We start from the raw sequence: 25819 nt of genomic DNA on the forward strand, positions 1-25819 counted from the left end.
ATGGGCTGAAATAGTGATTTGTCTGTCATCTGGCTTCTAATACCAGCTCATCAGAAAGGAAAAATGAGCATGCTGTATTCTCCAGCAGGTGCAGGTTAAGTGCAAAACTTCATGTCTTTCCACATTTTGCAATGAAAGCATTGATGGGTGTAGAGGTCTGGCATGCCCCCTAAAGCCGTGCTTGGGATATCTATCACGTGGGAGAAAAGTGCTAAGGATTTGCAGGAGGAAAGCTGACAGAAGTGGAGCTCGAGCAGGCCTAGTAAGAGATGCTGAAAAGTAACTTGCTGCTGTTAACCTGATGCACCAAGTGCTGCGCCTGCTGGAGCGTGTGGCAACCACCTATGGAGTGAGAGTCTAGTTAGGAAGGCTCTAACTTCAGTGGAAGGTTTGAGGACTGCTTTTTTTGCATTTTGCAACAGGTGTGGAGGGTAAAGTGTCTTAATCAGCTTGGGCCAGCTTTGGAAGGGTTTCTCTTTTTCTCATGGGAGCAACTGTGAAGGAAGAAGGCATTGGGAGCAGTAGTTTGCCAATTGGCTTTTAATGTTGCCTATGTGCTAAGTTGGTGCCATGTTTTTTGTAAAAGTGATCACAGAAGATTCTGAGAAAAAAGAGGAGGAAAATGTGCTTTTGAAATACTGCTTGGTGTTTGAGATGCCTTTTGTCAGCTGTATTGCTTCAGTTAACACTTTACCTGGTTTGTATACGTATCCCATACGATGGTGAAAAAACAAACCCATGATTATTTCTTTTCCCAAGAACCCCCAGAAACGGTGTGGCTGATTCACAGGATTTGTACCTAAGCTGTCTCTTGCTTCCTGTGCCAACTGGTCTTTGTGCTCGGAAGCCATCCCCTTTCAAGGAACTGAAGTACAGAAGCTGAGGATTGTGCTAGAAAAGCTGCACAACATATGCTGTGCCGTCTTGGTTCTGCTAATGGCAGGGAATTGCAGGAGTTTTCTTTTTCCAGTATCTGTGGTGCTGGGCGAAGGTCTGAGCGTAGCAAGTCTGGCAGTTCAGTAGTAACACTCACAGGGTGATTATCACACTGTGGGACTCGATGAGCAACGCGAGGATGGCGTGGTGTCTGCCTAGCGTGGCTGGGAAGGCTTCACCAATGCTTGGAACCGTGGGGAAACTGCATCACCATGCTGGTGGTGAGCTGGTACATTTTTGGAGTGAGTGTTTATAGAACCATGGAATGGCTTAGGTTGGAAGGGACCTTAAAGCCCACCCAGCACCAACCCGCTGCCATGGGCAGGGCTGCCACCCACCAGCTCAGGCTGCCCAGGGCCACATCCAACCTGGCCTTGAGCACCTCCAGGGATGGGGCACTACAGCTTCCCTGTCTGGGGTGCTTATGGCCCTTCACATGAAGAGTGAAACCAGCTGCTATGGCTGTATTTCTTATTTAAACTTCTCTGGGGTGCCTGCCAGGGATGTTTTCTGCTCTCCTGTGGCTGCTGACATCTACAGATGTCCTGCCAGCACACTGAGTGTAGCCATGTGTTTCAGGGGAGCTGTGCCCTGCTCGTAGGAGATGGAGCCATGGTTCCCAGTGGGAGCCTGCAGTCATCAAGACCCCGAGAGCTGAACTGGTGTGGACTAAGTAGGCTGGCAAGGGTGAATGCACTGAGATGTGTGAGGAGTTCACGTGGCAGTTGTAGGTGTGTAACATGGGACCTATTTGCTCTTATAGAACTAGAGCTTCACGACAATAAAAGCAGGTGCCTGGTGCAGAAGTGCTTAAAGGTTTACAAGTCCTGGGTGCCTCAGGTGCCACTTAGAGGATAAGTTACAGTATAGTAATTTGTATGCATTGGTGAGAGGTTCGTGGATCCAGAAGCTGCACTATCCTTGGTATTTTTTCGTTTGGTTTTGCTCTTTTCCCGATGGATAAGTATATATGTGATAGTTACGTGAGTATATTTGGGATAGGTCTCTAAGCACAGATTTGCTAGTGATAATATGAAGTTGCTGTTGTCAGATGTCTTTGTTCCAAGTGCTTATCTTACTGACATGGGAACTGAATTTTTTGATGACGTGCTGCATAAGGGCTGCTTATTTTTTTTTCAACTTGATGCGTTTATATTTGTTTCTCCTTTCTTCATTTTCCATACGTGGTATGCAGATACACAACTTGCACCAGCTGAAAACCAAACCTTCAGGTGCACTCATTTAGAAATGAATTTTTTTTTTAATTTTATTGCTGCATTCGTAGGAAAACGACTTTTTGTTCAATGTGCTGCAGTACTTCATGTTTTTCTCCAATATAGTCATCGTGCTTACTGTCTTATTACAGTTTCTTGCAAAATTCATTTGAAACAGCAAACTCTGTATCGCCCGGTACTTTAATTGGAAGCATTCAACCTCTTCTCACTGAGGAACTCATTGACTCTGTACATATTGTTTGAATGATACGCTTCATCCTATCGCTTCATCCTTGGATTATTGACTGGATTCAAGTTTTTACAATAATAAGTCTCTGTTTTGGCTCTGCTACCCGTGTAAATATTTCCTTAGAATAAATTGGAGCACCTTTAAAAAAAGGAAGATTTTTTGCACCAGAAAAAAAAAACTGATGCTGTTTAAGGTTTTAAATAACCCTGAAAAGGAACCAAATCAGCTTTCACTCAAGTATGTTTCCTTTTCTGTGAAACTAATGTACTGTTGCAGGTTTTTCCACTTCTGTGAGCGTAGTCGTGGGCTCCAATGTATATTAATTCTTTCAATGAATAAACAGTTGTGCATTCTAGAAATCCTCAGCAGTAATGATGAAACCCTCCTGAATTAGAGTACATCTTCAGGCCAGCTGCTTCCTGATTTATCACCGTGTCCCTCCAGCAGTCTGCCTAAATCCTGGTCTCTAATTAGAATTACAAGGCTTGTCAGTAGCTCACATGGCCCTTCCTCTCAGACTCTTTAAACCCTGGGCCAGATCTCAGCCTATATTTGCATCTCTCTGCAAGAGTGCCATTGATTTAGAGTCTGGGTTGGATACTGAGACTGAAATGAGGATTGCTCTGCTTAACGGTGTGGAAGTTTCAGTGGAGCAGAAAAAAAAGAGAAAATGTAACCTCTTCAGCTAATCACAGAGAGGGCTACTCTTCTCATATGGAAGAAGTTGAAATTTATGGCTCATAAATATAACAAATAACGATCAAATGGAAAGTTAAGCCTGTAGCAAGTGGTACAAACCTCATCTGAAAAGACAGGTTTTAATGATGGATGATCTTTCTTCAATGACCTGGAAGTTTTTTGTCTCTCTTGAAGTGTTTATAAAACAGAAAGAGGAGCTGACTTGAAAATATACCACTGCCATGTGGGAAGAGTCTGATTCTTCCTCCTACAGAAAGCAAATCCTATCTGTCCTCATCTGCACTATGAAACGGTGCCTCTACTGACAGCACTTATTGGGGTGGGACATGTGCTGAAGTGTAGGAGATGCTGGTACTGTTTGAGTGCTAGCTTGCTGTGGGATTAGGCCTGCCTGCTAGTTCAGCTTGGTTAGTGAAAGGAGAGGCACAAGCAGTGAGTAGGATGCTAGAAATTGTGTTGAAAATCTCCAGTAAATATCCAGCTATCAAAATTGGTGAAGCAAGATCAGGAGCCTTCTGGCAAGTGTCCTCTGGAAAGTTTGAGGAGTGTGGTGGAAATGTGAAGTCACAGCCTGAAGCAGTGATTGAGCACCTGGTGGGAAGGGAGGGCCAGCCCAGGGAAGCTCAGCTGCATGCAATGTACCTGAGTGACCTGAAGGGGTGCAGCCAGGATCCACCCCTTCCCAGACCTCATTTAAGGGTTGGCAATGGAGGTGAGGGTATCTCGCTGAAGATGCCTGCCTACTTGAGGCCTTACGAGGGTAAGCAGATTTTTCCCTCTGTTTCTATGTCTATGGCTGCTGTATTTGAGCAAATCCTCACTTGCTACAGCCTAGGACTTGGCTACCCCATTATCATTGGTGTGCTTTCCATTGTGTTATAGCATTACGGAGGACAAACTTGAATTTTTGCAATGCTATATGTGCTCCTGAACCACTGTGAATGGTTAGGCAGTGGAGCAGATGAGGTATGTTTGCTACTTGGCTGTCTCTCAGAAGTGGTTATATTGCTATTTGCCTCCCCCCCAGATATTTTCTTAGCTCTTCCTCTCTGAGAAGTCCTGCGGCAGCAACCAGCACAAGCTATTGCAAGCTTTGTATAAAAGCTGCCTCTGGAAGACAAATATTTGCTGCCCAGGATCCTAGCATTACAACACAGTACTAGGTTCTCGTTTTTACCTCTACTGAATAATTCTGGCTTACTCCAAATGACAAAAGTGTTTTGAATGTGTTTGTTTGTGTGTGGGTCTGAAAAGCGACCTGAAGGTAGGAAACCAGACATACATTTTAAAGCTCTAATCTTCAGTTTTTTTCTTCCCTTTTTCCCTCTTTGCAACATTTTGAAGGATGCACGCCAGAAGTTCCGCTCTGTGCTGGTTGAAGCAACAGTAAAACTGGATGAACTGGTAAAGAAGATTGGGAAAGCTGTAGAAGATTCTAAACCTTACTGGGAAGCTCGGAGGGTGGCCAGGCAGGTAAGAACTTTCTACCTTATAAGCTTATGCTAGAAAGCACATAGTGACTGCGTCACTTCCCTGCTATTAATAACATCATAAGCATATGCTCTCGGCTGACACTGGTTTATGTCTTGGATTGCATGTCAGCCATGTGGAGCAATGGCGAAGTGTGCTGCTTCTTCATAGTCACAGCTGCACATGTTCTTCAGTCCAGGAGCAGCTACAACGGACAAGAACTATGAATAACAAGAGGACCAGTGCTGTTCTCCTCTCATTACCAGTGGCCTTTCAGAGCCTTCCTCTTGACAGTTGTAATTGTTTGAAAACACAGCATATGCCTTGTGTGTCTGTCTGCTTTTTCATCTTAAAGCAAAATGCTGAGCAGATAAAAGGCTGCAACTCGAGGCTGCTGGTGAAGAGGCTCAAGTGGGCAAACCTAGAGAGGCCTGCAGGGTTTGGTGCTGATGAGGTTGTGCTGAAACAGGATCATGCTAAGTGCAGGTCTAAAATTTGTAGGTATTGGTAGAAATTGAGCTTTGCTTTTTGTACGATCATGTGCACCTTACCAGCCTCACTCCAAGTGTCAAAGCTAACTTTATTATTCATAGGCTCCAGAAATTGTTTTTGGTGTTTTATTCTTTGTTGAAAAGGCCGTGTGTGGCTGAGGTGGGAAAGGATGAGGAGTGAAGCTAAGGATGTGACCCACTGGCTGCAAGGAAAACAAGAAATCTTTTGAGATGTCAGGCAGCTTTTTCACCTTACAGGAGAATTAGCTGAGAATTGAGCATGTGGTGGCTTAGGGAGTGCTTTCTGCTTGGCGTCTGTGATGAGTTCTGCAGGTGCTGAGCTGTTGTCTCAGTGAGTGGAGATGTGTAGGGATTATTAAACTTAATCATTGAGAGTAGAAACAGCATAGTTAATACATAAACTCAATTTCTGAACACAGTAAGTGTAGTGTCTGCTCTGTAGCTGCTCTGAAAGCAATCCAGTCACAGGGACTGAGGTGTGTGGTAGAGGTAAACCAGTCATGACCTAGAGAAAGAGAGGAAGTTAATAACAAAATAACATGAACAGTCAGTTCCTTCATCTTGTGCTAACTAATGTGCCTAATATCAATAAATAAATAAAAAGGCCTTGCCTGAAATGCAATCCCATACTTCTCTTACTATGAACAGCCATAGAATAACTTCAGAGTGCATAGGATTTCAGGTTACAGGAGGATTTTCAGTTACCCTTGGAAAAGTCAATGATGAAAACCTGTACTTCTGCAGCACCAAAAATTCAGGTGACTTTGAGGTTTGTAACATCACGCACTGAGAGCAGTGAACTTTGTCTTCTGTCCTGAAGCTGGCAGCAGATTATGTCCTGAAATGGAATTTCTTTATCCTACGTCTTTGCTGCAACCAAAATCCATTCAATCATAACTGTTCAAAGGTACTCTGTGAGAACCCTAAAAAACCCACACTGCTTGAAGTCCTGAGATTTGCAAAGTTGCTGCTTTTGTATTGGGCTTGTTAGGAAACACAGTATTTTTCTCCAGATTCATTTTATCATTAGCTGGGTTCAAGTGCTACTTATCTCAGATCTGCTAATAGGCTACATGAAGCTTTTAATTCTTTAATACTTGACAGCATAACCCTTTTTTCTTTTCTTTTTTTAGTGGAGATTCCCCTTCTTACCATTCATTTGACTCTTCTCCTTTTTGTGTTCAGTACTGAGTCATGCAACAGAGCTTCCTCTCTGTATTTGTTCAGGAGATGAAGCTGGAAGGTTGTCTCTGGTTATCTTTTGGCTCCTTGTCTAGCATCCATCTTGAAATACAAAATATTAAGGAGTAGAGGAATGTGAGTGTTGTGAACAGAGCATGTATCTGGAAAATGGGAGGTAGGAAAGATTGGTGTCAGTAAGGCATCTGCCCAAAGAGGTTTTCTAGTCTTTTTTTAGTCGGAGAAATTTCAGTTTAATTGGGAACAAATTTCCTGTATAAAGCAGGATAGGATATGAAACTAAGGGAAAGTACCAGAATATTAATGCATTTAGTTGACAGCCCAACATCTTTCTTTTACACTTTGATTTCTAAAGTTTTAAAGAAACTGTGGGAATAGTTTTCTCTTCCCATTTGAGTTTAGAAAAAACATTGAGCTTATGAAGTTTCTTTTCTACCTTCTGTCTTTTCAGCTATTCCGGAGCCAGCGCACTACTGAAAACATAGGCACAAGGTTCTCAGTGGTTGAAAGAGCTTAATTAAACAATAAGTGACAAAAGGCATGACTGTGCATAAGAGAAAGGGAAGCGTAAATTCTTGTTCTCTACAAAGGGACGTAAAAACATGACCTATAAATTGAAGTCTGCTGGAAACAAGGAGCTGAGTGATTAAAGAAACCTAGCTTGGAAGAAGCGTAGGAGTTGTCTAGTGTTACTTGAGTTTAAGATGCCAGTTTTAGGGCAAGTTATCTTACAAAAGCTGTATATAATCATACGAAAGAGTGTGCTTTCACATTGCACCAGCATGATTCTCTCGTGGAGATAATTCTTACTAAGATAAAATGCAATAGAATGGGACAAGGGCACTGATGTAGGGTCAGCAAAAAACAGGTCCCCGAGTCACTGTGGTGAAGCTTTAGGACCATGAATCCTTTTGTCTCCTCACCCTTATCCTCATCTTGTGCAATCCTGTGTTGGCAGAAGATGGTGAATTCAAAACAAATGAATCCTCCTATGCAAGAGTCCTGTAGCATCTTGCTGTATGCAAAGAGAATTTCAGCTCGGTCTATTTTAGAGCGAAACTTTGCTATAACAGAACAATGGTGCCTTGGTGTTTGAGAGCTTTGTCCTCCAAAGTGGTGACACGGGGAATCGGAATACTGCCCACTGACACCAAAGCACTGATATTCAGCTTTTGCTGAGGCTGCAGGCCAAAGTAAGATGATGCTCTTGACCCTGCAGGTTTTGTGCCACTCATGCAAAGATATCTTTGTTGTGGTTCCTTGTTTGGTATTGCAGTGGGCCTTTTGTGTTCACAGTGGGGGTAGAGCATTTTGATTCAAACTAGTTGCTTAATTGGATTTTAATGTGTTTTTACTGTGAGGATTTTTTTTAATGTGTTTGGCATGTTCTCTTTTTTTCATGTTGTTGTCTTTGACTTACACCATAATGCTCATGTCCAATGGAAGAACCTTGGCATATAACTGGGGCTCATGTATGTGTGCAAGCCATGATCACAATGCAGCAATCTCAAGTTCACCTAATCCAGAGGGTGGTCTGGGTTCTAGGCATTGGGAAGACTAATCTTTTTAATTTCTTTTCTTCCCCATGTCTTTATTACTTTTTTTTTTTTGCTTAGTAATCTGCTTTTCTCTGTGACTAGTCTGAAAATATTACTTTTTTTGCCCAATGGTAACGGGAAAGAAGGAGGGCATTACCAGGAAACATTAGTAATATAAACAAAAGCATGGGTCCTGAGCCTCTGAGGTAAGGAGTGTCCTAAGCCACTGTTGACTTAGCATTTTGCAGGGTTGGGACTGCAAAACTCCTATGCAATAGTATCCAAGAAGTGGGTGAGGGTTTGCGAAGTGTTACTTCATCAGTGCCAGCATGCTCTGGGACAGGATGCTGTGCAAAAGCAAGTGTGGTCTATTGCATAAGTCATCTGGCTGTTCAGAATCAATTCTGTACTGCTGTATGGCTTAGAGAAATTACTTCATCTTTCCCTTAGATCCCATGTGAAACAGAGCTGTCAGGCTGCTGCGAAGCTGAGTGGATTAAGGGAAGTGAAAGCACTTTGGGGTCATAGGGTAAAAGGTGCCTTTAAAACACTGCTGTTAGTACGTCATCACTGGTGAACCCAGAGACAAGCCAAACAGGAGAACTTTTCTGCTTTGCTTCTGATGGGGGGGCGGGGGGGAAGATCTGATAAAAAGATCTGATAAAAAAACATATTCCCTCATCCCCGTAAGTACGAAAATCCATGTATTTTAGTGACCATAGTCAGAATGAAAGCCTTGGGAGTGTTGCTTTTAAGCAAGCCTTATCTGCTGTTACTGAGCTCTGTTTGAGAAGTGAGAAGTTATGTTTTAGTCCCCTCATACTGGCTCACATGGGAGTAGGTGTGGATGCTTTGCTCAGCTTTAGTACTGAATCTGTTTGGGAGGGATGTGGTTATGCTTAGTGATATTCCTCATACTCCCTGCCCTGTTCAGCTTTTATAAAAAGGACATTGGAAAACCAGATTCAGACAAAAAGAGGTGAAATATCAGTGCTAGGTCATGTCTGTATGTTTCTCTCACCCAAGGATCCATCTCTAACAAGTGTTCAGAGAGCAATAATATATTGAAGGATATACGTGTGTTCATCCCTCTTGGGTCACCTGCGCTCATTCTACTTTACAGCTAGTTCTGCTTTTCATGTTGTTGGCATACTTCCTTAAAAACAAACAAACAAACAAACAAAACTCTTCTACCACAGAAAGCTTGGAAAAATGTCCTGGGATCAGCATGTACAATGTTGTCTTCCCCGCTGCAGGCTGGGGGTACCAAAAATTAAATAGTTTGGATGGATAAATGGATTGTGCACAGCAGGGACAGATTTCTTCCTCTCTGCAGCTCTTTGTATGTAGTCTAGCATCTTCTCCTCGCTTTGCTAGTACCCTTTCTGTCTTGTAGTATACTGGACTGACACATCGGTTTGAAGAAGTCAGCTGGGAGGGTAAATAATTATTAAGGGTGAGCTTTCAGATACTCATACCTTGAGTCTCTATTCAACCTGTCTTCACTAAACCTCGGGGAACCTAGTTACCACTGAGCAATCATTTCCTCTTTCAAATATGATTTTGGTTGGATTTGAATGGTAGGATCAAAAGTTCATAGTGGACACCAGTAGACCAAGGTGGGTATATAGGCGTCATCTTGATCAGCTGTACCTACTGAAGGGTTTAGAGTCTTATCTGAGGTAATTACTTGGGCCCCTACTGGCTCTAGTCAGAGGTGAGAGCTGCATTTGAAAAGCCTTCTAAAATACATCCCTCTTCCTTGGATGCAGAGGGAGAGTAGGCATCTCATCTTCGGTTGCTTGGCCATTGAACAGTTGTCAGCTTAATACTGCAGTGAGTGATTGTACAAATCTTAAATCCAAAATGAATTAGCAGCTGTAATCTTGCAGAACAGGAGCTGAGGAGTAACTTAACCACTTGATCGTGAAGGTGGGAAGAGTGTAAGCAGGTAAGAGCACACTTACCTTGTTGGAAGACTCTTCCTCAGCTGATGATACCAATGCTGTTCAGTGCAGAAGATTGCAGTGCCTATAAATGAACAAATCTTTCCAAAATGGCCATTGCATCTCAGTTTCTAGGTGTTCAGCTTGAGATGTCTGAAGGCAGTATGGTTCTACAGATGGTAACTCGCTTATCTCTGGAGATAAAGGCTTTTTATGTAAACATAACTTGGAGGTTCAAAACTGCCAATCACACCCTTAAAATTAATTAGGAATTGGAAAGTGTTGTCTTTCTAGTGTTTCTTGCAGCATTCAAGTTTCCCATCCAAATCTGTTCAATGAAAGAGAGCTAATTGGATCACAGTGCCAGCTTGCTTGGCTGTGAACAAGGGGATAACTCTGGGTGTAAGTGACAGCTCCCAGTTCCAGATCCTACAGCAGTCATGGTCATCCCCTCTGAATCCTAGGTGTGCTATGCATGGGTGTATTGGAGGTGGGGGTTGAAAAGAGACCCCTTATGGCTACTTTTTGGGCTAAAGACCTGTTGCTTGAATTTAAGACAACAAGGAGTTAAGGTTGGTTCGTGTTATCTAATAAGCTTATCTTGGCAAAAAAAAAAAAAAAGGATGGAGAGAAGGGGAATTGAGAAGCAAAAATTAAAATGTCAGCAGAACTGTGACAAACTTGAATTCTTGCTTGGCAGCTTGCCATGGAGTAGTTGTAAAAAGCAAAACTATTGGCACAGTTGTAGTGAGACAAGCAACTGACCCTTCCTGGCTGAAGGAGTGTTTTTGGTTAACTGTTTAGAAGCCAAAATTCTGTGTGGTGGATTCAGATTTTCAGAGCAAGGATACAGAGACTTGAAAAGTGACTATGACAAACCTTCTACAAATCCTTTCAAGTATTTGAGGGGAAAAAAACCAACATCCAAAGCACATGGCTGCTTTCTATGACTGTAGCACTGCATTATCACTGCTCTGTGCAGTGCTACTGCTAATGGACCTCCAGTTCTGGTCTCTCCCTGTTTGAGATGAACAAACAGTAAGAGAAAGTGGTGTGTGTGCAGAAGTGCCTTTTTCATCGAAGAGAACATCGCTGTTAACACAGAGCTAGTAACTGTAAAGGCTTCTAAGAGCATTTCCAGCTGTATTGCTGCTGTTGTAGCCAGCAGAAGGCACTCTGTGTGAATGCTACTCCTTTGGTCAGTTGCAATATTCTGTCCTAAGCTGATAGAAGAGAACCACAGCATGGTTTGGGTAGAAGGGACTCTAAAGACCACCTAGTCCCAAACCCCTTGCCTTTGGCAGGAACTTCTCCCAGTATACCAGGTTAAATGAAGTCCCATCCAACCTGACGTTGAAGACCCATAGGGGATTGCTGTGGCTGGGATGCTACAGAGGAGAAGGAGGCACGGAACTTGCTGTATGGGTAGTCAGGGATCTCAGCACGGTAAATAAGTGGTAAGGAGAAAAAAAATCTTATGTGAGGCTCTGTAAGAAGTAAGACCTTGAGGGATGAAGCCTGGAGGCTGTGAGTTGTACTCAATGGTCCAAGAAACTTTTATGTATCCTTTTTTCCTTTTCTGTTCCCTGTGGACCTGCTCTAGACCTGAACCCCAACTTTTTCCCCACATATGCTTTCTTTTTATGAAACATGTCATGAAATTAGCCCTCCTATGAAACGTGTAGTTCCCGTTGCTTCGATCCCTAGGGCATTTTCACAGTATGTTCATCTTTTCACAGGGATGTGGCTGGCTGTGGGACTGGGTGCCCATCTGAAGAGGAAATAAGCCAAGGGGATCAGACATCAGTCATTTTATTACTGTTGTTATTGTTGAGGGAGAGGAGTCATTTCCTGGGCTTGAACGATAGAACCCACTGAATTTCGTAAACTTTATTACTAAAGCAGGATGCACTTTGGGTTAAACAAAGAAAGTGTTCTGCCACACTCCAGATTTGTGGGAGTGCTTTGTGCTCTCATGCTGTGCTTGCACAATTGTGATTGAAATCCTGCGAGTAGCTGCCCTGTATTTGGGTATCTATGGATCATTGTTTCACTGCTGCTGGATGGCACTGTGCTTGGTGTGTGCACCTGAAGGCCTAAAACATGTCAACTACATTTATAGCTCTGTTGCATTTTTCCTTCAGGCCAAAATTGTGAATATGCCTAGGAAGCAGGGAAATGAGATCAGAGAGATTTAACCTGGGTCAGCCAGTTGGAGTTTGCCCAGCTGATGTATCGGTGCTGTTATTTGTTTACTTCAAGTCCTCAGTCTTAGAGTTGTGTTCTGGTTGAGCAGTGTGGCATTCAGGAGTCTCAAACAGTGCCTTCCAACTGCCAAGGTGGCAGATGCTGCCTGGTGGGTTTTGGAAGGTTATTCCAAAGGTGAGATCTGTGAAGGAAAGCTCCCAAAAGCATTTGCCTTCCCATCAGCCCTTCTAATGCAGGACAGTAGGTCAGAGTGACAGGCAGGTTTCTGCCATTTCAATCCCAGCAGCTGCAAATCTACCTCGTGTTTGGGAACATGAGCAGCTGCTATGTCACACTAACTAAAAAAAGCTTCCATAAATCCTTACCTGATTCATATTTGGTGCTCTGTTACGTATGTTTCCTGCAGGCTAGATAGCATTTGCAGGTGGTTTTACTTCAGATGCCACGTTCTTGTCACTTTTTGGATGTAGGGACTAATTTTTAGCTACTCTATTGCTGAAATATCTGTACGGATAAGTTCTGTGCACACATGTTTCTCTCTAAGTTCGACCTCCTGCATCTGTCTGTTCTTCCTATGCCTTATTGAAGAGGTTGTTCTGGGTTGATATTATACATCCTGCATCTTTGTTTTATTTGAGCATGCTCTTCTGTTGATGGATAAATACTTGTATTAGCTGCTGATGCAAAAACTGTGGTTTTATCATCATTATTATTAGATGTGCCTTGGGGGGCCATAAATTAAAGGTTCTTTTCTCTTCTGTGCTTCCTTCCAGAAGCAGAAGAAAATGCTGTTCTTCCATCAGGGTGTTTTGATGAGTTTCTCCATAGACGAAAAAAATCCTTTGTGTGTCTTTTATTCCATTTTCTCCAAAGTATCCAAGAGTCCTTAGCTATTCTGGATGGCAGCAGTACAAAGCCAGCTGGCTGTTGAACCTCCTCTCCAGTAGTTGCCAATGACACAGTGAGATAATTATTTTCCTACTCTTCAAGAATGGCTTTTCTTGCACTTTTTCTGTTGTGAAATGTAAGCCTTGTGCAAGTAGGTCTGGGGTAATGAAATACTGGGGTGGGTAAGTTGGTGAAGAGGTGTCCTCTCTTCTTGGAAGTAACAGGGAGAGGGCTGGGGCAAGGAAGTTTTGTTTCTGTGTTAGATACCTGCTGATAATTTAAAGGAAAGATTCCCCTGCTTTGTTTTCTCTCCCTTTCTTCTCTGTCAGTCTTTCATGGCCATTATTGATAGCTGTTTCAAGAGACTGCAAGCCACAGACAAGCTCATCTGTTAAAAATAGTAGCCAGCATTTGAGATGGGTGATGTGAGGTCAGGTTGTTATCCTTCATACCTGTTTTGCACGTTAACCGCTCAGCAGTGACTGCTGGAAGGCAGCACAAGTCTTGCAGCTTTGGGAAGTTGTTCAATTGCCCCAGTCTTTATTATATACAGTGCCTTAACTAGGTGGGAGTTTATTATGAAATCATAAATGCTTATGCTAGGAGTTGCTGCCAAAACAAATCTAATATGGTTATTGGTTACTGCCTTCTGGATGTGTTTCATTAGGACTTCTAGTAAACCAGTATGAGTTTGAGCTTGTTCTTGCTGAAAAATATTATCTCTAAAGCCTAATTGCTCTGTAGCCTGTGTACAAATGGCTCTGTATTGTCCCAGTTCCTGTAAGAAACATCTCTTTTAATTGCAGCCAATTGCAGTCCTTATGTTAGAAGACAAATATCACTGAAAGGTTTGGAAGCGATATCTGCCTTGTTCAGCTGTGTCTGCTCCTCGTGCTTGTTTTTCAGTTAGGGAAGGTGCTGAGGGTTTGTTCTTACAGGAGGATTTTAGCTCTGTGAAGGGGGAATTGAAATTCTGTCCCTGCTGCTAACTAATTTTCTCCCTTCAAGGAATGGTCTTAGCCACAGATGGTCCGGGTCACCATCCACAACTTTTCTCCTAAAGCCAAGCAGTCCTATTATTTATATGTGCTATGGTGATGTATTTAATTCCAGTAGGAGAAATTTTGAGGGGTCAATGGACGAATTATCTTCATTAGGACCCTTAGGAGGTCCTTAGAGGTTCCATGGACCTCTCAGGAGTTCTCTAAGCACCTCATACTCTGCTGAAGATGTACATGGTCAGTCTGGGCCTCCCAGTAGCATTCCTGTTACAGAGGCTGGGCTCTTTAATGCTTTCTAAGGAGGGGGAGAAGAAGTCCAAAGCAGCCCCTTGCCCCAGTGAAACTCCTGTCCGTGTGTCTTTTCCTTGCTTATACTGAGAGCTGTGCACGCACAAGATGTGCTACTACAAGCAGGCTGCCAGTCTTTTGCCAGCTCTCTGGAAACTTCTACAAACAAACGTTTACTGCTTTGGTAGCAATTAGGTGAGACAACAATCCAGTGTTTCTCCTTCGTATATCTCCTGTATCTGCTGAGCGTGGGTTATCTTGGATGACTGGCAAAATCCGTGAAGGCAGGCTGTGTAAATCTAGCAGCGTGCATTTGTGGGAGTTTATTCCTTGCTTCTATATTTAATTTCAGCACAGAAGACTGCTGCCAGGTGCAGATGAGCATGCAGAGCGTCTGTCTGTAAACCTAGAAACCAGATGTAAACCCTGGGCTCAGTGAGTCATTGCCTAAGCCCTCGGTGCAGGTGAACGTTGGGAGGAGGGCTGCTGAGGTTTTTTTTTTTCCCTCTCTTAATAAAGTGATTTACATTGGAGATAAAAACCTAGACGTGTTCCATGATCCCATCTTGAAGGCAGCAGCTTTAAATTTTGCGCAGCTAACAAGCAGATGGCGATGAGTGCCCAAGAAAGCTGTGTCTGGATGGTATTGGCATGAACAATTTGGCTTGTTCTGGTGCTATAGACTCGTTAACTAGGGTAGGTAACTCCAGGCAGGCCAAGTTCTCGAAACAAGGTCTTGAAAAAGGCTTGATATTGTGTGCTTAGGTATTTCCTTTTTTCTTTCCTTCCATAGTTCCAAAGGGAGGTAGGATTCTGTCTTTGAGACCAGCTGTGTGTGTGCTGCTAACAGAACTGCTAATGAAGTGAGTGGCTGGTTGTGCCCTGAACCTCTTATTTTATGGAATATAGCTTGTGGTCTTAGTCCTAGGGGTGCCAAACATATCACCTAATTTTAGCACGGAGTTAGATATCTCAGAACATGCTTCATAGGTCTACTCTGATTTCCTGGGCCTTTTTATAGTCTACAGGTTTACCAGGAAAACAACCAGAGCCAGAAGTCAGGTCAGTTCTGTAACTAAGCTGTTAGAAGAAGAGGAGTGGATGCGTAAATGGGACTAGAAAGCCTAACACAAGAACAAGATGCCTGATTGACAGTAGAGACTAAGTGACATCTGGTCACCGTATTCCACAGGCATTTCATTAGTTATGTGGCAGGGAGGAAATGAGTCTTGCTAAAGCTTTTTGTAGCAAAACCCATTTCCTCCCTCCCTTTACCACTTGCCTCCCTCCACCCAAATAAAATTCTTCAAATCTACTCTTGAAAAAGCAGTTTCTAACCCATGTAGTTTTATAGCTTTTTCAGTAAACAGCTTAAAGAATACAAGGGTGTTCCAGGCTCTTGGGAGACTGCATTTTCTGTCAGTAATGCAGGCAGTCATCACAGATTAATACATAGTTCACAAAATGCCTCTGGTCTGCCAAAATGAGGTCACTCCAAAGGCTTTGGATTTTGTAAGTTGTTTATAAGTATCTGTACATAGCTTACAACAAGAAGGGATTTCTGTCTTTACTAACTCTCAGTTCTGGTTTGGCTCAGAGTTTTTTGTGGGGTGAGGGGAATGGAAGTCGTGGTCTTACATAAAAGCCCCCCAGCTCCATTGCTATTCCAGTTATTCACAAAAGAAAGTATGTGTGGGCTTGAGAATTTAGGAGAACGTTCAGCATCAGTGTAAATTTTTGTAGATGTATTCTTTGTGTTGTTGGCTTTCTTTTTTGTGCCTGTGACAAACTAGGAAAGAAATTCTAGCATTTGCTAGAAGTGCTGTTGTACAAGACCTCTGGAGGTCATCTGATCCAACCTCCTCCTCAAAGCAGATCTGTCACCGTTGCTGGATTACATCAGCCGTGGCTGTGCCAAATCTTGAAAACCTCCAGAGACAGAGATTTACAACCTCTCTGGATAACCTGACTGAGTGTCATGCTGCCCTTCTGGTAGAAAAAATTTCAGTGTGCAACCTGAAACTCTAAGCCACAGCTTATGTTGCTTCATGTTATACTGCACTCTACCATTGAAGTGTTTGTTCAACCCTTTCCAACTCCCCTTCAAATTTTAGCTGGCAGCTAAATTTGATTGCTTCTTAGTTTAGTCTAGCAGGGAAGAGGCCAGCCCCATCCCTCAGCACTCTTTGTAGGAGTACATTATAGACTCTGGCCGTTTTGATAGACCTTTGCTGGTCTGAACGATGTTTTGATGTTCCTCTTGAGCTGAAGGCCCCGAAGCTGGATGTAGTATTTGGTTTTCAACCACACCAAAGCTGAGGAGGGGGAAACGATGACCACCCATGATCTGGCAGCTCCAACAGCACTTGGTGGCACTTACTCTGCTTCAGTGAGCACGTACACCTTCACCTTGTGGATTTCTGAGTTACTGAGCTCTCTGTGGTGGTGGACAAGGCTGGTGTGTTGTGGTAGAGGAGGAGTGATCCTGTTGTCTTGTGGGAGGTTTGTGCAGAGTATGGCAGTGCAGCCTCCAGGATTAGAATGATCACCAAGGGTGTGCTGCTCTGCTCAAACAGGGCCTAGCAACTCTGGGAGGCAATCAGTGAAGGAGAGTTCCTACTTGAAAGCATGTTCACTGTTGTACTTTACACATCAGTTCACCATGGGATATTGTTACAAGAATGAGAGTGAGTGGGAATGGAAATATCTGAAAATTGCTTGCTTCTGAAGAACGTTACTGGAAGCCAGTTAGTCATTATCTGTTTTGCAGTAAGCAAGTTTTAATGGTGTCAATTAAACCATTATTTTGAAGAACAATGAATGAGAGAGGCGTTGGTTTCACATTAAGAGACAAGAGCCTCTAAGAGTAAAGGCCTTGGGCCAGCGTATGATTGGCTGGTGCCTTGTTCTGAGCAGCAAATATAAGTTGGATTATAAAGGGAACATAATACTTGTATTAAAAAAAAAATAGTATCTTTTTTTGGCCATGCGTAGAAATGCTGAAGTAAAGCAGCTGTCAGGACCTCGGCAGCAAGTAATGAGATGGCTTCTCATTTTGAACAAGGCTGGTGAACCTGTTTTGTAGAGCATTGAAAGAACTCACCTTCTTTGAGCACTCTTTCAAATGGGAAATCTGCCAGTCATGTTGGTGGTGCTTTTCTCATACATTTACGTTTTACTTGTGACCTGGTCCTCTGGAGGCTGGCTGATAGCAGTCAGTCCTGTGTAACCACGTGGGCAGCAACAGAAACTGCAAAGTTAGATGGAGTGAGGAAGGGGAATATATATATCTTGATTGGCGTTGAAACAGAAAACTCAAGCTATGTGTTGTGGAGTGGAAAAAATCCTCTGCTGGTGGATTGAGCAAGGGCTCTGACTACAAGCGTGGCTTGGTACAATAAAGGCTATGTGGGCTGAACGGAAAAGTGGATTTTGTAATTAAAGAGGAAAAGTACAGGGTTTTCTGGTTTGAAAGTGGACAAGCTGATGTGCAGGTGCTAGCTCAACGTGTCTGTATGTTGCTGCCAATTCCAGCAGAATGACTGTATTTAAAAAGGTGGTGTTTCTTTTTCTTTGGCGTCCATGCCACAGCCTTGCTTTTTTTTGTTTCCATCACTGTTTTTAGCTAAACAAGAAATGCTGTTGAGCATGGCTCCCTGCTGAGCAGGGCCCTATGCAGAAAAGAGGTAGGGAATTTCCTGTGAGGACACGGCTTCTGACTCCCCAGTGGGAGCTTATTACAGCAATACATTAATAGCTTGTAATTATGAACCCTTTTGGGGTTTTAGTCACAATGCTGGAAGGCTGGATGGAGGTGTGAGCTCCTTTCGTCTGTAGTTCTAAAAGCCAAGGACGATCATTGCTGAGACCTCTTCGATCAAACCAAATGACTTGTAGGCTCGAGGCTGAGAGCGTGAGAGGAATCTGCTGGTAACATTGCAGAACAACTTGTACCTGCTGGAGGGAGTTCTAAATGAAGGCTAATTATTGAGTAACCATGCTACCTTAAAAGTACTTGGGTATCCTTTTTCACATGGGCAAAACCACAGACCTGTTGATGTTTCTCTAATGACTAATGGACCTTTCTTTACCCTAGCACTTAGCTTTTTTCTTTGCCAGGCTCTCAATAAGTTGTTTAAAATAAGACTAGCAGACAGGTGAAGCTAAATTATTTGGACTAACTCTTCTGCTTAAGTAAAAAAGAAACATTTTGCCTTCCAGAACAGTGTTTTTCAAACTGCCCTTGTTGATTAGCATTCAACAAATACAGCTGAAAGTGCTTATTTCTGTTTTTGTCTGAGCTTTCCGTTTACCCACGCAGTTCTGGGGCGTGCAGGAGCGGTGACTAGAATGGACGTGCCTGTTTCCATCGTTGGCTCTTCAGTGCCCTACAAATCCAGGTACTGGAGATACCAAACAACTAAAGTCCCACGGAACTGTAAACATAGTATCTGGTTTTCTTATCACAAAGAACATTTTCTTGCTGTGTAGCCAGTTGTGCTCTAGAAGCTTCATTTAAAAAAAAAAAAAGGTACCAGTAGCACAAGTTTTCATTAAGCACTGTTTTCCTTGGGGAGTTAGAAACTCAGCTCCTAATGCTCAGCTGAGTCCTTGCTGGCTTAGATGTGTTGATCCCTGACCTGGGTATCTGTGCCAACAGAAACGTCCGAGTGCTGATGCAGTTACGGTGAGAAAACTGTACTTCCGAATGCCCCTGGGATCTGCTTTTACTGGAGTTTCAAAAGAGGATTGGTGTGGTTCTGTGTGAGCTGGGAATGGGTCACCCATCTGTTTTCCTGTGTTTGCTGGGAATTTTTAGTGTGGGCAGACCCTCTTCTGCAGTGGGAAAGCCACGGAGCTGAGGCCTGAGCTGGGTCTGGGCTTCAGTGGCCTCACTGCATGGGAGGCACTGTGTCCTGGCTCTCTCCTGGGTGATCTGCTGTGAAAATCAGCCCTATTCTGGCATACTTCTTCCCTGTGTCCTCAGCACTGTTCTGTCACACTTGGGTCAGGTTATTCCTGGAATCCTGTGGTTTTTTTTCACTTCTTAACATCCTACCTCAAACTACTGTGCATTTTCAGAGTATTCAGTAGAGGATGTTTTGGGGGCTTAGACTTAGGCTTCTTCTGTGCCCTTTGTTGAAAGCTTTGGTTGAGCCTCACTTAAAGATCTTCAGAAGGCTTTTCTGTGCTCGATGGATACCATGGTTCAGGTTAATAGCTAAATGGTGTGTTCTTTAACCTGGTGTACTCTGAGTTGTTTAAATGCACCAGTACATTTGATACGAAGGAGGCAACTGATGACTGGAGTGTTGAGGAGATGTCACATATGGTTGGTTTAGCAAATTTGCACTGGAATGACATTAATTGGTGCAAAGCACCATTCCACTTTAGGATGTGCAGAGCTGCATGGAACTGATAGCTTAAATTTTCTGTCTCTTAGTGAAAGCTTTAGATAAGGTGGTGAATCAGCAAAGGGCATAACTGGAGGAATTACTTGTCTGTGGAAAACAGCAGCAACCACTAAAGGAGGAAATGCTGCAAGGACCTCAGAAGAAAATCCCTCCTCTAACTGTAACAACTTGGATTTCCCTCCACACCTAATAGCTGAAAGACCTCTGACACATAACTCATATTTTTCTGTGGTGGCTGTGGGGCAAAATACCTCTGTGTGGTAAGAAGAAGGACATAAGAAGAGCTTGCTGCCATTTCAGGGCAGTGTGAAGGAAATGGCATGCTTTATTTCCTTTTGAGACTTGTGTTTAAATTAGGTGTCCGTCTCCACCCTGCCATGAGACCAGGGAGGGAAGGAAGGCTTTTTCAAGTACCTTTACAAGCAATTGTGGTGTCTCTCATGTGAAGGTATTTGATGCAACTGGTGTTGAGGATGTGTAGCCTGCTGTTAGCTTGGACAAGTGTTGTTCTACTCATTTCCCTTTTTTGTCACAGGGAATTTGGCTATTTCCCAAGCGACCACCATTTCTTTGCAGCGAAACCTCTTCCTTTGTTCATGAAAGACTTCGTCTTCCTCAAGTCTGTATTTTTCATGCAATAGTCCTGTCCTCTGTTTCAGCCTCGGCTTCCTTCTCTGTGTATTGTGGCATATCAAGGCTTAGTCATTTTGTTCTGTCACTGATGTCTGGGCAGAGATGTTCCCATAGGTGTAAACTCAGTAATTCCCACTTGGTTTAAAAAAAATAATAATCATTGAAGTGTAAATGATAACTGTCTTCACCAAGCTCGGTGTTCAATTAATTGAATGTGAAGCTTACATTTGAGGGCTTTACTTCAGTGCAAAACAGAACTAACCCACTACTTGTAAATGTATGAAACAAAAACAGACCAGAAACCACCAGCACTGGTAACTTGTTCACGGAGATTTGTTGTTTGCTCATTGTAGAGTCTCCCCTTTCAAACATTTAGGGCATGATGCTGATGGTCTGTAAGCTGGTCTGCCACTGGTCTGGAGGGAGGTGTCCCTGCCTATAGCAGGGGGGTTGGAACTAGGTGATCTTAAATGTCCCTTCCAAACCATTCTGTGATTCTATGATTTGATCTTTTTGGTTCAGCCTGAGAGAATCACAGCTTGTTGATCGGATGGCTTCTAAGCTTGCTTCATTGAGTGTGCTGTGTGTTGTTTTGGAGCAGTCTTTGCTCTCAGAGCAAGAATACTTCTTCACCAGAAGGTACCGTTCTCCCCTGCTTCCTTTCTTCAAGCTCAAACTTGGGGTTATTTTGCTGAAATAAAACAGCAGTTTCCAGAGGACACGATGAGGCCTGCATCATTATTTTATGTCCTTCACAAATTCCCTGGGTTGCCCCGATTTCTGCAATGGGGGCTTGCTTACCAGCTGCGTCCTAGCTGTAGCAAAGGAGAAAGAACATGCAGAGAAGTAGCTGCCACCTTCTTGGAAAAGTTGTGTATGCTTTACAGCAGCGTAAAGCTCCAAAACATTTCCTCAGTGTGATTAATGGTGCACCAGATAAAAATCTACCCTGACTAAACGGAGGGAGTGCCGTTCTCCATGCATTCGTGACATGCTACAGGTTTGTTATTGCATTTTTTGGTTTTGTTTCTCAGTGATTAAACCTACAGCATCAGGTATTAATCTCTCAGCTAGGTGCTTATTTGTAGGCCATCAGCTCTGCAGTTTTGACTGCGAACATCATGAGACGGTTCCTTGCAAATTACCTGTTTGGGTGGAAACTGCTGTCTTAGCAGTATTTACCACAGTGAGCAAATATGTGTCAGTTCTAAGCAAACAGTTGGGAAACAGTAATGCTGGAGTAGGTGTTTTTAAAGTCCTGGGATTAGCGTGGTAGATCTCCTAAACGTGGCTGAGCATTGCTTTGTTTTTGATCCTGATTTCTCCATTTTTAGGCACAGCTGGAAGCCCAGAGAGCGACTCAGGATTTTCAGAGGGCGACTGAAGTGCTGCGTGCTGCGAAGGAAACTATTTCACTTGCTGAGCAGAGGCTTCTGGAGGATGACAAACGTCAGTTTGATTCTGCCTGGCAGGAGATGCTCAACCATGCTACGCAGAGGGTAATAGAAACACAAGGCTGCTTGTCCCATCGCCTGTCTCTTCCATGTTCAGTTTTCTTCTTTGAGATACGATGCAAGTTTGTGAAGCACAGCATTTTTTCTATACTGGTTCAGACATATGACCTGTAAGGAATGAATCTACAGAAAATTATCAACCTTGAGGTTAAATGATTTGAACCATGGGCTGGTAGTAGCACAAACTATAGCTCTCTATCTGACTTTGCTAGTAGCTAGGGAAGTGGCTCTTGCTTAAAAATGAATAAATAAAAAATAATCATTTGTGTAATAGGGGTAAACAGCATCCTTGGGAATAGCTGCATATTGAAGCTATATGAAACTAATTGCGTTGGGAAGGCTTAATTGCATAGGGACGGCTATTCCTCGTTGTATGTGTTGTGGAAACTGACCATGGAGTACCAGGGACATGTTCCAATTTAGTGTAACCTGTTTTCAGCATGACGTTAGTTTCAGCAAGGCATTTTTGTCTGGAGTGTATCTGCATGTAGAATTACTAAATGTGTGTTGCATTTTAAGCTTGCACACTTCTGTTGTAAATTGACTTTCAGATTTAGAAAGGATCTTACCTTCTTGGTAAGGCCTTGTTAAATCTACAGAAAAGATGCACTAACAATGAAAGGCAGTATTTGTTTTAGCAACTGTCAAGAATTCTCCTGTCATTCGCCTTCTCTCTTTTTTCCTTATCTGTTAAAAATGCAGAAAAGTGTTGTTTTTTTTCACATGAAAGAACCAAAAATCTAAGTTATAAACCTTTGTTCTGTCAGAGTTCTCCTGATATGTCAGTGAAGCTGAACTTGCTATTCCAAGTGTGGGAAGCATGATGTACAGCGCTGGCATTGTCTTGCAGTTCTCAATGCAGTAGCTTTGTTCTGTCGCAGAAGCTTCTTGGTTATAAGAAAACCTCTATTTCAGACTGAATTCTGAAACCAGCTGCCAGTGATGAAACAGAGAACAAAAAGGATGCTGGCTATGTTGGGGAGAGATGGAAAACCCGGTATATACTACAACATGAATAACCAAAAAAGCCACAGAAATCCTCTGGAGTATAGTTGGTGTTGCTGTCCCTGTCATTAAGTATTTGCAGATCTGGTAACCTCTGCTTTTCTGAAGTGAAACCCAGCTTTGCAGTACGTGTGCCAAGACACCAACAGCTGTCATTTTTTTCCTTGGCTGTTATCTGTGTTTGATGTGAGTGAGGTCCAGAAATGCTTACACTATTTTTTATTCTCAGATTAGATAGATGAGAAAAAACTAGAAGCCTCTAAGGAGTTGCTTAGAGCTTCTCAGAGGAGTAGCTGAGATGTGGTTGAGATTGAGAGCAATTATGGATCAGGTGCCTCCCTCTAGCAGGCGTGAGGGAAGAAATGCTAGGAATTTTCAGAGTTCAAATGGATTCCTCCTTTCCTTGGGTACTCTTAGGGAATCCCTGTGTCCTTCTGCAGCCCTTAATTGTTCTCAGACAGCCTGCAGTCAAGAGGAGTACACTTGAGATTTCCAGACCTGGTGACTTAGAGCAGAAGAGGACTTCTCACGGTGTTTGATGGAGCTGATGGTGTTTGCATGTATTGTCACTGAATGCAAGAGATCTCTTTGTCAGAGGGCGAACTGAAACAGTGACATCTCTGATGGTTGCAGCTGAACAGTACATAGGAGCCTTGTGTTTACCCTAATGTAAAATCTCCTAGGCACAGATTGATTTGTGTAGAGCAGCTGAGGACTTACTGGATGGAAAGTGTGTTACTCTGCTCTTTCTGGAACTGAAAATGGTCTGGGTAAACTCAGATCCCAGAAAGCACGTATCTTTGCAATTCCAGGATACAGCATGTTTGGAAAGAAGTACGTGGAAGTTTGCCTCCTGATGTTCATTGGCCCTTCTGGGGATCTCGAGGCTAGAGCCAGAGCCAACAAGGGGGAAAAAAAAAAACAAGTCTTGACTGAAAAGACCTGGCATTAGTTTGTTTGGAATACCGTCTGAGTTTGTGTTTAAGAACTGAGTGAATATGTTCTTCATTTCAGTGCGTGCAAATAGTGAAGTTCTTAGGGTTCACTGAGGTACACAAAATAACTGAGGGGAGCTTGAGGAACAGAAAACACCGTAGTTCCCTACCAAGCTATGAGTGAAAAAGAGGTTGGCAGATGAGAACTAATAGAACAAAGATTCTTCTTGGCTGTTGGTGTTGTTCTTAACTCAGATCATTAACTGTTAATGACATTAGAAATTGCTAATTGCTAATGGTGCATAATGTTTACTAAGAGGTAAAGACTCGGGTTAAAAATATATATTCAGAATTAACTGAATCATAGTCATTAAGGTTGGAAAAGACCACTGAGATCCATCTAGTCTGTCCATCAACCCAGCACTCTGTTTCCACATAGAAAATCACTCTTGGAGAAGCTTTTTGCAGTCTAGTTGCATGGCTCTTTTTTGGATTTGCTATTTTCTTTTGCCTATACGTGTAAATCACATCTATTGGACAGAGCATAATCTTGCACTGTGCCTTGTACAGCAATGAATCAAGTGCTGAAAAGCATCTCTGGGCCAAATATCAGGAGTGAGTTACTAATTCATTTGTTTCTATATTGGTAGAAATGACAGGCAAAAGTAGAGTGTTTTTATTTGCTATTCTTGGGCAGCAGTAGCAGGCTCTATTGAATTAATTCAAAATTTGGAACAAATCCGAGCCCTAAAGCAGCTTGATAGCTGACAGGCAGTGTAGAGAACACAGGGAAAAGGGATAGGCAAGGGAGCAAATCAGACACATCTCTATTTGTATAGACTTGTATGGAAATAAATCCTGGTTGCTTTTGCACTTAACCTAATGCATGCAGACAAAGACTTGAACTGCAAAGTACCTACCAGGAAATGCTGTTTGCAAACCATGGTTGAGAGGAGATGGAGCTAAGGGCTGCACAGTGTAACTGCCTTTTGATTTCTTCACGGTTTGAAAAGATACTGTCACATTAAAAATAAGCAGTACTGGTATAACAGGATAATGTAAACAAGCCTTTTGTAGCCACTGAAATAGAAAAATCATCTGTGTAAGCTGGTTAGAAATGCAAGCGTTACTGAAGATCTTCCTCTCCTGGATGGGTCGGAGGCATAGCATGTGGAAGATGTGTCTATTTGTGGAGCAGACTACCAGCATGAGTAGGTACAGGGAGTACAGGGTGTCAGTCAGTATTTTTTTACACCTTGCATTTTGAGCTAGGTTTGCAAAGGGAGCCTGCTGTTTAAACAGGAGCAAGATGCCAACCTGCCTGGGGAGGTGCAGCTATAATCCCTTTAAATGTCTGCGTTTGAGATGCGTGCTGAGCATAGAGCAGCACAGGGCTGTGAAGCAATCGTGCAAGTCAGGCAGCTTCTTTACCCCCCTCAGTCCTTAACCTGGGTAAATTCCTGTGTGTTTTTTTTTTCTAGAAGTCTGTTTCTCAAAAGATCTGGGATGGATATAGTGGCACCTAGGCTGGGATTTAGCTCGTCAGTTTTAGTTGCTTAGAACCTTACTTTGTACATCCGAGTTAGTTCCCTAACCTTCCATGGAACTTCCACTTGTCTGATCAGCATGTTGGTGGTGTCTTGAGAACAATTCACATGACCAAATGAGGGTTTTCATTGCAAAATGAATTCTCTGTTGGTTACAGTAATCACCTGCCTTGCAGGTAGGCAGGTTTGATCATAAAATCACAGAATGGTTTGGGTTGGAATGGTCCTTAAAGCCCACACAGCGCCGATGTGCCCACACAGCCCATGGGCAGGGCTGCCACCCACCAGATCAGGTTGCCCCGGGCCCCATTCAACCTGGCCATGAGTGCATCCAGGGATGGGGCACCACAGCTTCTCTGGGCAGCCTCTTCCAATGCTTCACCTCCCTCTGAGCAAATAATTTTTTCCTAACCTCTAATCTAAATCTCCACTTGTTTAGTTTAAAACCATTCCCTCTTGTCCTATTGCTATCTGCCTGTGTAAAAAGTCTGTCCCCTTCCTGCTTATAAGCTCGTGTCAGGTACTGGAAAGCCACTATGAGGTCTCCTCGAGACTTCTCAAGATTGAACAACCCCAGCTGATGAGCTTTTAAACTTCCTGGATAAGACAAGTTCATTGTTA

At 43.0% G+C, this 25819-nt stretch overlaps 1 protein-coding gene across 1 annotated transcript in view; it reads left to right on the top strand.

The window, feature by feature from the left end:
* Positions 1–25819, top strand: part of SH3BP5 (SH3 domain binding protein 5) — a 42585-nt gene that overhangs the window by 5156 nt on the left and 11610 nt on the right. Inside the window, exons 3-4 of the mRNA NM_001030989.3 lie at positions 4444–4572; positions 21532–21696. Coding sequence (NP_001026160.3) covers positions 4444–4572; positions 21532–21696 — 294 coding nt within the window. The remainder of the gene's footprint in view (positions 1–4443; positions 4573–21531; positions 21697–25819) is intronic.

The sequence above is a fragment of the Gallus gallus genome, chromosome 2, assembly GCF_016699485.2.
Source record: "Gallus gallus isolate bGalGal1 chromosome 2, bGalGal1.mat.broiler.GRCg7b, whole genome shotgun sequence".
In the NCBI taxonomy this organism is placed as follows: Eukaryota; Metazoa; Chordata; class Aves; order Galliformes; family Phasianidae; genus Gallus; species Gallus gallus.